Source organism: Amborella trichopoda, chromosome 2 (assembly GCF_054954075.1).
Source record: "Amborella trichopoda isolate Santa Cruz 75 chromosome 2, AtrichopodaSantaCruz75HAP2 v2.0, whole genome shotgun sequence".
Lineage (NCBI taxonomy): Eukaryota > Viridiplantae > Streptophyta > Magnoliopsida > Amborellales > Amborellaceae > Amborella > Amborella trichopoda.
The window spans coordinates 352,045-364,983 of NC_142337.1; the positions used below are offsets into that span (position 1 = coordinate 352,045).

The following is a 12,939-nucleotide window of genomic DNA, read 5'->3' on the forward strand; positions in this document are numbered from 1 at the left end:
ACTTGGTTTCCGTTTATTATTTAATTTATAGTTATTTTGATTATTTTAGATAGATTTAATTTTGCAATAAATTTATTTTATTTTTAGTAAAAAGATCATGGTGGCATTGCCTACTGTTCACACAACATAGATGTCTGTCTATGAAAAATTTACTTTAACCGGTTTTGGAGCGATAGATAATGGGATCTCATATTTGAAATTCTCTCAATTTGGCGGATAGAAAAAGTGGAAACTCTTGCATGGTTTGATAGAGAGAGAGAGAGAGAGAGGGAGTCATGCAAGCATGTTTCTTGGAAAGGACCACCCAAGAATTTGGCAGCCACACATGAATAACGGTGTTTGTGAAGGCTCAACAACCTGACCCAAAAGGTGACAAAACGGATTTGGGACCCACTCTGGCCCCTTTGTACTATCCAACAAAAGCAAAGCGGAGGAGGGCCCATCAAAATCTCTCTCTCTCTCTCTCTCCGGCATCTGTGTTTTTGGTTTATAATATATTTTATTTCTCTCTCCTATCGCACTTACTTTTATATAATTTTTTGATGCGTTTTCGATTTTGTTTTGGAAAGCAAACAAGGAACGCAGCCCGCCTAAAACTCGGCAACGGAAGCAGGGCCACTGAACCAACGCGGCAACAACCAGTTTGAAGATAAGACTACGAGAGAGAAATAAGAGAGAGAGAAAGACTCAAATTTCTTTCACCTCCCCCACATCTACCTCCATAATTCACCCAAAGTGCATGCATTTTCCACTCGCCCCTTTTTCTCTCTAAAATTTAATTGCAGAGGCATGTATAACAAACAAGACTGGAGATAGAGATAGGGAGAGAGATGTGCTCTGTTTTGTATGACCTTTGTGGATAAGAAGCCTTCTCCATCTATACCAAGGACGTTACTTCCAACACTGGCCTTCCAAAACTGATCCACATCCCATTTTTCATTTTCTTTTTTCCCCAACATTTTTTTGTCTCCACCCATTCTCTCTCTCTCTCTCTCTCTCTCTCTCTCTCTCTCTCTTAACATTATATATCTATCCCCTCGGCTCACTCATTCCCCTCATATTATCTATATCACCACTTGCCTCGCACACTTTCCAACCATTTCTGCTTCCAAATCTCTTCAGGTTGCTCCTCATCATTTATTCTTACATATTTTATTGGTTTTCAGCAGTTTCTTAGTTTCATATTCCATCAACTAATCTCTTTGTTTGTTGGTTCTCATACCCTCTAAAATTGGTTTTCTTCTTCTGTATCATAGATTTTTGTTTGGGGGACTTGGAGACTCCAGTGTCCTAGATTTTTGGTTTGGGGGGCTTCAAGACTCAGCTCTGAAGATGGAGGTGGTTAATGTAATGGAGTATCAAGCCATCGCCAAGAAGAAGTTGCCGAAGATGGTGTACGACTATTACGCATCGGGTGCAGAGGACGAGTGGTCTCTCAGGGAAAACAGACATGCTTTCTCCCGAATTCTGTGAGTTTTCCCTTATTTTAACAGATAATAAGATAGTGTATAATTCTCTACCTGATGTGGCGTGTATAATTCTCTACCTGATGTGGCTTGTGGGGTTGGTTGTTCCAGAGTACAGAACTTCTGGATATCTTTTTTCCCCTGTTTCTTCTTTTGAATGTGATAGGAACCCACATACTACGAAGGTGTGCTGGTAAATAAATGCAATCAATTGGAAAGAGTGGAATGGGGAGTTTGGTTCTGGCTCTTGATTTGATTGCTTTTGTGGTATTAGGCTGCTAAGGTTAGAGAGAGAGAGATTCTATATGGTTGCGTGCTCTTACCCATGTTTTAGTATAGGAGCTTCCTTGATGCCTAACAAGGAACAAGGAATGGCAATCTCAAATTATTTGGATGATTTATCCATTTATTTATTTGATCTTTTATCTGTTGGGAAAGTCCTTGTAAGCCATATTACTCTGCTGCTTTCTCTCAGTGATAATTTATTGTGGATCCTCATAAACCACAAGTCTTCTTGCTTAGCATCTCCATCAATTCTGGCTCCCTGAATTGTTTTTCATGTTGATGATTTTCCTCCAACTTTTATTAACCAGGTTCCGCCCTCGCATACTCATTGATGTGTCGAACATTGAAATGACCACCACACTCTTGGGTTTCAAAATTTCAATGCCCATTATGATTGCTCCCACTGCCATGCAGAAAATGGCTCATCCTGATGGTATATATGCTATTCCCTTGAGATAGACAGTCCATAGAATTTATCATCTATGAAAAAAAATCGGGTCAAATCCATATTAATATGCTTTGTTTCTGTCTATTTAGGAGAGTATGCAACGGCAAGAGCAGCATCAGCAGCTGGCACTATTATGGTTAGTAGTCTCCTCTTTCGAAGATTGATAGGTTGTTCTTGTTGAGTGCAGATATGGGAGGCGATGGTTTTATTCTTGTATAATTGACATCTTTGAACCAAAAAAAAAAAAAAAAGGGGTTCTCACCCTTTTTCCACTTGAAAATAAAAACAGTTCCACTTTTTCTCGGAGAGGACATGTTGTATAACTCCAGTGAATTGTGGTTAAGAAAGTTGACAGCTGTGTTCCCCTCATAAACCAAGTCTAGTGCTGCGAGTTCTCGTGACTCATCTTGAGAAATTTGACATCACAGCTTCACGAGATTCTTTCCCTAGCTGCCTTGTGGCTTGATCAAATTCCCTGAAAATCCTGTTGTTTCTTTCCTTCCTTCTGCAGGAGTATTTTGTTAATGTTCTTTTATCGATGACCTGTTATGCATCTATTATGCATGAATTACTGCAGTTACGTGCCTGCAGATCTCAGTTCTCCTATTACTTAACATGTTTAACTTCTCAGGATTAGTGGTCCCTTTGCATGTCAATTTTTTGGAAACCTTTTCATTGGAGTTCAGAAATAGGAATCAAACTTGGGACATAGATAGGGGAGTTACTCTTCTCGATTTTCCTGCTCTTTATATGCCTATATCTTTTTATGACTCAATGGTCTTATTGGAATAGAAAGAGGAAGGAAACTCCATAGATGTGAAGTTGGCACTCTACCGGGTAGTTTACAAAGTTACAACCAATATATCATCTTACTCTAATATTAAAGGGCAATTGTGAGTCTCATATGCTATAAGCTTCGGAAGAAAGAATGAACCATTTTCTCGTGAGTAGCAGGTATTACATCATTTTACAGCATGCACATTCACTTGTCTAAGGACAACCATATAGGTGATGGATATTCTGATGCAATCAAATTCTAAAAATATGATAACTCCTATATGGTGACCGTATATATTGTGTTTATCACAGCTTCCTTCACATGTTGTAGTGCTAACCTTTATATATGGGTATTTTGTAATTTTACTTTTGATGGTTGTAATAAATAAGGGGTATGGAATGACTGTCACACACACACGTACTGTAATTTTAGTCGCAATCTATACGTCATCTTGTCCAATCCAAAAAGTGACTTAGGCCAATGTTAGTGATGTATCCTCAAGCAGGGTTTACTCATTCTGCTGTTTCTCTTTAGAAGCCTTTTAAGAAAATAGCAGATATTTTCTAGGGAATTGGGTCTTTTGCCTTCTTACTTTATTCTGTGTCTGATTGGTTATCACAGACCCTGTCATCATGGGCTACCTCCAGCGTGGAAGAAGTTGCCTCTACTGGCCCAGGCATTCGCTTTTTCCAGCTCTATGTAAGCATACAATATTCTCTGTTGGTTGCGAAGATGGCTTCTCAGTCACACTGTGTACATTTTTCAATGTAAGATCGGTCTCTGTGTGGTGACAGGTGTACAAGGATAGGAAAGTTGTGGCTCAGCTCGTAAGGAGAGCTGAAAGGGCTGGGTTTAAGGCAATTGCCCTCACAGTGGACACTCCTCGACTTGGTCGTAGGGAAGATGACATTAGGAACAGGTATATATCCAAGCTCCCCTTCATACCTACCACAGCCCTTAATAAGTTACAAAATCAGGAAATTATAATATAATTCAGTAGACTATGTAGCAATGATTGCCCCTTTAGGTCATCACCATCCACTGAATGATGGACATCATGAACCAGTTGGTGCATATTCCCGCTCTCTTGATCGCAGTCCGTCATTTCACTGGATGGTAATGACCCAATGAGCTTTGGTCTTCCCATAGTCCATTAGATTGATGTATGCTTTCCTGTCAATATTTTGTGAATGGTCTCAAGGATTTTAGTTTCTAGCTAGTCTCAGGTGTACAATGATTGTGGATATGTAAGTTCACATTGCCAGAAATGGCTGTGTGATAATCATTCATCTAATGTTATGACATGGTTTGTCAAACATTTTTCATGCATCTCAGATTTACTCTACCTCCATATCTTTCTTTGAAGAACTTTGAGGGGTTGGATCTTGGCACGATAGATCAGGTGAGTGGATATGACATATATATATATATATATTTTTGGGGTATAGAATATGATATGGTTTTTTCTATATAACAAACCATGATTTCTAATTGCAATCAGAGTTGCTTCCCCTTTCTTTACCTCTTGTATTAAATGTACATTTTTGAGACCATGCAGACGGCAGATTCAGGGTTGGCTTCATACGTAGCTGGACAAATTGACCGATCTTTGAGTTGGAAGGTGAGTAATGGTATTGGTGGGAATGTTCTTTTCTGGATTGTTGAGTTCTTGTAGAAATAAATCAAGAACTAGGAGCTCCGCAAATTGTCTCCTTTACTGATGCCGCATTGGCTGGTCGATCAGAAAGAGTTTTCAGCTTAAGAATGTTCTCTTTGTATTGCAAATGGTCTTTGTGATAATGATATATATCATGGTTTTGAACAGGATGTGAAGTGGTTGCAGACAATTACCGACTTACCAATTTTAGTGAAGGGTGTTCTGACTGCTGAAGATAGTAAGCCCTCAATAGCTATGCTTTTCCTTGGTTACTGATGTTATTGTAACAAGGTTCTCTGCATTGCCATGCTCATGCTCTTTTACGTGCAGCAAGGATAGCCATCCAAAATGGAGCAGCAGGTATCATTGTGTCAAATCATGGAGCTCGACAGTTAGATTATGTGCCAGCAACAATCATTGCTCTGGAAGAGGTAATCCGTGTGTGTGTGTGTGTGTGTGTGTGTGTGTGTGTGTGAGAGAGAGAGAGAGAGAGAGAGTCTCAAATTTCACAAGCTAGACTGTTCTTGCTTGTCCAATTACATAATGTTTATTGGGCTATTTTAGATGCTAAGATTTTTCTTTTAAGATGTTTGAATCTCAGTTTAACTACTCTCCCCCCCAAAAAAGAAAGGATGTTAATATTCAAAGAATGATGTCTTCAGGTTGCCAAAGCTGCGCAAGGTCGGGTACCTGTATTTTTGGATGGTGGTGTTCGCCGAGGAACAGATGTCTTCAAAGCTCTGGCTTTAGGAGCCTCTGGCATATTTGTGAGTGAAGATCATCACTACTATCTTCATCTTAGAAACCATAATATTGGTTGAAAATCCTACAATAGAGGCATTTTATTTTTGAGCTTGAATATTGTTGTTCTCCCTGGAAAACGCAGATTGGAAGGCCAGTCCTCTTCTCCTTGGCTGCTGAAGGTGAGGCTGGGGTGCGGAAGGTGCTCCAAATGCTTCGAGATGAGTTCGAGCTGACCATGGCTTTGAATGGTTGCCGCTCACTGAAGGAAATCACTCGCAACCATATAATAACAGAGGCTGATCAGCTTCGTATGGGTTCCCGGTTGTAAAAGGACAGTGTCATGATCCCTCCATGTGCACCACTGCACTGTGACTTAAAAGTGTGCCTTTACATTCTAATAAGTGATAGCAGGTAAGTCATGGTCATATACTACCGGGATCCACATTCTTTGGAAAAACTTTTGCAAGGATATGCTTCTGTCCTTGAATACTCTGAATCATTAAGCATTTGTATTCGTAACCATGGTGGATGACACTTTCATCTTTCATGAATTGGAAATACCAATACCTATCCCTCTCTGAATGGGCTATCATTACTCTAAACTAATGAATGGCATATATCTTATAAATTTTAGTCATAAAATTATTTATATTTCAACTTATGTGAAGAGATTTTATCAGTCTTGTTTATGTGAGTCTTTTAAATTTCCGTATTATAGGATCTTGAACATCCCCTCATGACTTGGTGTTTGAGTTAAATTGTCAACTTCAAATTTATGATATGAAGATGAAAAAAAAAGTTGAAATGGTTCACAGCTTTTATGATGTACGATTGCTGGTTATTCCATAAAAATTTTGTTGTCTAATAAGAAAATTGAGATGGTTTGACAAGTTATTCATGCAGCACAATAATAAATTTTTTAACCAAATTGCTGAGTGATTTATATACTAAAGGCTGCAACAAGGGGCTGTTTCAAAAGAAACGACATAACCTTTTTTTATTTATCAAGAAGGGCACACTCCTCTTCATAAACATTGTAGTCTAAACTCTTACTGGGTCTTATTTGATGCCGAGGGTTCCATATTTTATTGTGTTAGTTGGGATGAGCAAATCACTGTGTTAGTAAGGACGAGCAGCATTACGCTGATGTATTTTGCTGTGGCTGCATTTACATTGTGGCTTTTGCACAAACATCATAGCCACCCAAGCCCTCAGATATAGAATACGATGGCCAGGTTGGGGCATTACCCCGCACAAAGTTAGAGAAATTTTTTGTCAGACTTTGATCACATTCAATAGCACACACCCGGCTGCTTGATTTCACATCTGATAGCCAGGGGTAATTGCGACCTTTTGTATCAAAAGTAAACTGTCTCATTGTATATTTTCTCTTTTTACTATGTGAATTATTCACTTCGTACCATGGAATTTCACTCAAGATTTGATTTTTGTCTGTCAACTTCTTGGACTTTTCAACTTTTGATTTTTGCACTCAAGTGTTATGATGGCCACCTCTACGGTTGAAAAAAAATCAAACAGGGAGTTGAATCATTGTCAAGTTGTATGAACATGTAAAAAAGTTTTTGAAAGGGAAAATTATTGAAACCCCCTCCCTTGACTCTACTTTCTAGACATCCTCCCCTATACAACTTTTTAAAACACTAATTTTTTGTTAGCACTTTCCAGTAAAAAAGGCAATAAATTTATCACCAAAATAGCCCTCTCTCCCCCTTATACCCACATTTTCATAGTGCTAGTCCAGCACAAAACACTGACCGGGTTCAGAACTTGGGTCCGGCAATGTTTTGTGTTGAATGGGCACTATGAAATCAATGTGCCGGACCGGTTTGGCACAATTTTTGTGCTTTGCGCTAGGCCGGACTCAATCCTACACATTTTTTGTGCCGAACGGGGCATTTTCATTCTGGCACAACAAAAAAGAAAGAAAAGCGGGTGACATAAACATGGGTATTTTGGTAAAAAAAAGGTACATTTTTTATTTGGGGGTAGTAGTAAAAGAAAACATTATTAGGGCTCATACGGTGGTCAGCGGTTGTGGTTCGTAATTTCCCCTTTTTGAAGCAAAAATTATAATGAATTAAAACTATGAAGGAAATGGAAAAAAAGAAGGCTCTTGTTATGCACAATAAATGACTGAAATTTTATATTTTTGAAGAAAAAAATTATTTAAATGACGATTTTGAAATTTTATTTAATAAACTTAGATGCTTGGAGCTTATTTAAACGTAATTAGGAGATGTCTTTTTCATTGTTCCAAAGCAAGATGAATCCTTTTGTCTATCTTTATAACTAGAGAGGATTTTATGTTGACAAAGTGTTGGGCAAAAGGAGGCATTTAACAGCTACTGTTTAGGCTTAAATACCAAAGTAGAGCCCAAACCGAGGAAAACCATATCTTCTGAAACAAAATGATGCATAAAAATAAAATCCAGTAAGGATTATCTTCATTTTCTTCTTCCTTGATGTTGAATTTAAAAGTGGATTCAGATTCATAATTGTCACGCCCAAAATACGAAAGGGACATGATGAGCCCCATCAAAAGGCAGAAAATCCAAAGTTAGGGAGTACCAATGTAAGGGAATCACGTCTATAGTGTGGTATGATACAGCATGCCATCCAAACATGCCCATAAAGTGGGAGCTGATGCCGAAATCAAATTTTGTAAACAAGAAGAACAAAATTCAACATTCCTTTGGACTCAATAAATATGTTGCAAATTGATGTGTAACATGTCATGGGAAGCTTTTGAGACCAATATACAACAGAGTACAATTGGTAATGCTGTAACTGTTCTTAGGCTGAGTTTGGGAGAGCCACCTTTTAACCTTGCTAATGCAACTTTCGGCATCTCATTGCACAATGTACAACAGAAACAAAAAAGGGTCAGGATTTTTTGACAATGTATTGTAAATTAAGGTTTAAAAGTGGCATTATGAATGTCCATTCAATCGAGTAAGGCACTACGAAACACGACTCTATAGACCTGTCATAGGAGTTTTAGATCTATTGCACATTAATGCATTAAATGCAGCCTTGTATCAATTCTCTAAAAACTAGGAATTTATAGTATGGATTCATCTCCTCAAATGAGGAGATTATCTTCTTCGATCTTCAAACACTTGCTCTTAATCAACTCGTTAATTGGGATGACAAAAAACAGACTATTCAGTGTGCTGGAAATCGGCAACCATTTCTAAATGTAAACTGATAAAGCTCATGCACGAGTCAAGCTGCAAAACCAGTAGCCAGTTCTACATGTGCGGCTCATCATACAATAAATTCTTAGATGTCACAACTTTGTGACAATGTCGCAATAGAGGCCCATCATATCATATAAATAGATCATCTTCATAGTTTGCAACCAGAAGAAACTCTGATGATCTGAAGCAAGCTGTTTGCATTTATAGGCTTGTGCCATAAGCAATGGCTTTTCTCCTAGTTTACAAGCTGCTATTTTGTGGCTCTTTTCTTGTGATAAAATCTGCAGGTTTTTTACATTGCCCAACTCATATAAAAAGATTTAACACATGATCCATTCAGCACAAACAGCCCCATATCACATTCCAAAGTCAGAAATGAACAAGATGGATGCCACTTTTCAATTAATTAAATAAAATTATTTGTTGTATCCATAAATTACTGCTTGCTCTTCATGGAACATACAACAGAAAAGTAAACATTGATAGAAGGAAAGCTTAAAGTTGTGCACTATTCTCAGTTTGACTGTTGAGGAGTAACCGTTGCTGAGTCTATTTTTTTCGTGGTTATTTTATTTTGTCTATTGAATAAAGAGAAGAACTCAAGAAAAAGAAATTAAAATATTTGATTTCCCTAATTACCTACGTACCAGTCCCCTTCTCTAATCTATCTAACTTTGAATAATATGATGTTTTCTTAATTATGAAAGTTGCTATTTCCAATGAATTATCAACGGGATTTTGTTTTCTGTTATTGAACTCTCTCTCCCTCTCATCCTTCATGAGAAAGCCAATGTTTTGTGTTTGCAATAAGTTCATAACATGTTGCAAACATGCATAAATGCTCTCTATTGCCAACCATATGCATTAAGTATAAGAACAGGTTCATGTTGGGTGCCAATCTTAAATTGGAGAAGTAAGGCACACCCCAAAATCCACCAAAAAGTGTTGTTCCAACGATGAAAAGCTCTCAAATCAATCATCTAGATCTCGAGATGTATGAATATTAAAAAAAAGAGATTTCAGTCTTAAAAATAGTACATCTTGAAATGCATTTTTTAGACTATTTATTTTTAAGATTTTCAAGTTTTTATAGATTTGATTGATCTGCACCAAGGGTTTCAAGAGAGGGTGAAATGTATATCGGCTGGGTTTTGGGATTTGTTGGTGGTAACATGTTGCCTTCATAGGCATGCATATGCATGAAATGTCAAATAGGGGCAATGATAAGAATAGAACTCCTAAAAAGAGTTGATTCCTGTCGTTTAGGAGGAGCTGATTCAATTTCCTTCTATCTTCTCCCCCACCTTCCCTTCAATTTCCATGAAGACACTGCATGTTTCCTTACCGTTGTCTATCAGTCTCTCTCTTGCTGTTCTCTTTGCTTGCTAAATTTGCAGCATGGATTCGTTTATTAGCCCTACTGCATATGCGCATTCAATGCAATTTTTTCCAAATTTTTATTGACCCAAGGGGGCCTTGGGCGTGCATAGCATAAAAAGGAAAGGCCTGCGCAAAGAGAAAAAGCAGGAGCTTATGAGGTTTGCCCAGGTTTCAACCATTATTTATTGCTAATAAATCTTATCCTAGAACATGTACAAATATAGGACCACAATCTCTATCCACTCACACAACATGGCCCTCCTTGACAGACCTCTTTCTTTCTCTCTCTCCGTGTGCATATATACATGCATCTTTTTCTCTTTTTGTAGTATGCTCTCTCTCTCTCTACCTCTGTCATTTCTCCCTTCTATTGAGCCTAAGGAACCCAACCTTACACCCCACTCAGTATTGGAGCCAGCCCTGTTGATTTGATGAGGAAAAAAATGGCCTCTTCTTCTTCTTCCAATGAGCAACCCTCGTCTTCTTCTTCCAAAGAAGCACACTCCTCATCATGTTATCCCATCGTTTTGATCCTGCAACCCCCGGCCTCACCCCCAACAACCTCGCAATTCCAATCAGCTCCCATGGCCCCAACTACCACTTCTACTATTACAACTAACACCACCACCACTACCACCACCACCTCCAAACCAAGCAATAACACCAACAATCCTACCACCACCACTAAACAAAACAATGATGCTACTCCTATGACCACCACCATCCAACCTAACAACGATACTGCTATAAGAACCACCACCACTGCCACTGCTAATACTACCACTAATAGTAATGGTGGTGTGAGAGATCGTGAACAGGCTTCAGCTGTTCCTCATAGAATTGGACAGGGAATTAAAGGATTATCCTGCATTTATTGTGGACAAATCTTCACATCCTTCCAGGCCTTAAATGGCCATCAAAATGGCCATAGGGTGGAACTCTTCCTTTTGAGAAGATCTCAATGGGAAAAACGATTACGACAACAGCGACAACAAGCTCAACAGGGGCATACTCCATCCTCAACCTCAAATGCGGCATGTGCCTCTCTCCCACCCACCCTCACAGCAGCCTCAACCTCAACTAAGGCTTGTGCCTCTCTACCCCCTTCCCTCGCAACTGTCTCAACCTCAACTGAGGCTTGTGCCTGCTTCCCACCCTTCCTTGCAACATCCTCAACCTCAACTAAGGCACGTGCGTCTCTCCCACCTTCACTCTCAACAACCTCAACTGAGGCATGTGCCTCTCTCCCACACTCCCTTGCAGCAGTCTCAATCTCAACTGAGGCGTGCACCTCTCTCGTACCCTTCCTTTCAACAGTCTCAGCCTCAACCTCAACCTCCAGTGAGGCATGTGCCACTTTCCCACCCTCCCTCACAACAGCCTCAACCTCTCTCTCGTCCTCCTGCCTCACAACAGTCATTGGCCCTCTCCAGTGGCTTTAGATCAAATCTAACTAGTGGCCTTAAGCTCACTGTCTCACACAATTTCCACAGACGATCATCCTTGGTCTCCAGGAGCACAGAGATTGTCTGCGCAAGAGGTAATCAAGGCATTAGCACTCTGCCACAACACATAGGAAATGGCTCTTCAAGTAAATCACCCAATCTAGATCTTAGCTTAACATTAAACATAGACAACAATCAGGAGTTGGACCTCACTTTGCACCTGTAAAGCCAGTGTCCTTGCTCAATGAAAAGGAATGGTGGATCTTCATCTGTGGTTGCTTGTGTCCTAGGAAGATGGCTACTCTAGAGAACAAGTTCCTATAAATTTCAGTTCAGTCTAGTAAGTGGCCAATCTCTGTGATTTGGACCTCAATAGGCTTTGATCTATGAGGTCAAAAGGGAATATCACTGTATGCTTCATTTCTTTTGCTATGAATGGATAGTTATTGACATGTTTGTGCGAGTTGTCTCCGAATTCCTCTTTTGTTCGTTATTTGTTGGTTGTCGGTTTCTGATCAACCACATTCGCGTCATGCTGGCTCAACACGGGTCTTGTCTATCGATGACTGTGTCCAATTATAGCTTTCTTACTCAATTAAATCTCCTTGATATTATTAGATGGCATGCCTAATGAAATAATGAGGAAATAGAACTAGATTTCAACAAAATACGCAGTAAGAAATAAGAATATCAGTTACCAAAAACACAATGGCAGTACATATCATTGAAGAGGCAAAAGGAGGTCAATTTTCACCGAGCTTTTCTCAGTAAAGTGCACAGAATCATTGATCTATGGTTGAGTACCAATAGTCATTATGGGGATGTTATTGGAGTTAGTTTTGTCGAGATATTATCGGGTGTCTTTTATTGGATGATTAATGGCAATATACCAGACTATTACATATACATTATTTGATATGAAATAAAATTTAGTATGACAAGGGAATATGATTTTAAATTAAATACATTTTAAAAATATAAATATGCTAAATTTTTTCAAATAATTTTGTACATCAAAATAGAGACTGATAAATACTTTCTATTTCAAATCATTATCCAGTTTAATTGCTTCAAATTACATATCCGGTATCATTTCCATGCAAATTGCTCTTCATTTGCCGTATTAAGATTCTATAGCAATTTTTAGTCAAGTGATAAATGATATGTTTCTTTTCAAATTCAAATTCCTGATTATGTTTTGAAATTGCATTTCTTTAATTATCGGGGAAAGTATTTTGCCACAATAATAACAAAAAGAATTAATATATCACGATTATTTGTTTTTACCATAAGTTATTTTCGAGCACCACTATCAAATTGTATTTGCTCATTCCTCATGGCAAGGATCTAATGCAATGTCCGTTCAATCGGATGGGATCGTTTGCACAATTGGATGTGTTCATCTACAAAAAAGCTAGAGTAGCACATGAGGTGTATTCCCAGCACGGCCTCATAGCAAAGTGCATTTGCTTTGAAGCATTTGGAACGAAGATTCTCAATTGTGCTATCTTATCA

The 12,939-nt window shown here is 38.6% G+C and overlaps 1 protein-coding gene across 2 annotated transcripts; it reads left to right on the forward strand.

The window, feature by feature from the left end:
* The first annotated feature begins 1,057 nt into the window (after positions 1-1,057).
* On the forward strand, positions 1,058-5,980 carry LOC18427326 (glycolate oxidase 1). Of its 2 annotated transcripts, XM_006836379.4 has the most exons (12): positions 1,058-1,122; positions 1,257-1,469; positions 2,060-2,184; positions 2,289-2,335; positions 3,599-3,676; positions 3,772-3,896; positions 4,313-4,379; positions 4,536-4,598; positions 4,803-4,872; positions 4,965-5,065; positions 5,297-5,401; positions 5,521-5,980. In XM_006836379.4, the coding sequence occupies exons 2-12, from the start codon at positions 1,333-1,335 to the stop codon at positions 5,704-5,706; spliced, it is 1,104 nt and encodes a 367-aa protein (XP_006836442.1). In that variant the 5' UTR covers positions 1,058-1,122; positions 1,257-1,332; the 3' UTR covers positions 5,707-5,980. The 2 variants fall into 2 exon arrangements, with proteins under 2 accessions (XP_006836442.1, XP_088712875.1); XM_088856749.1 differs by lacking the exon at positions 1,058-1,122 and having other exon boundaries at positions 1,378-1,473.
* Positions 5,981-12,939: the final 6,959 nt, after the last annotated feature.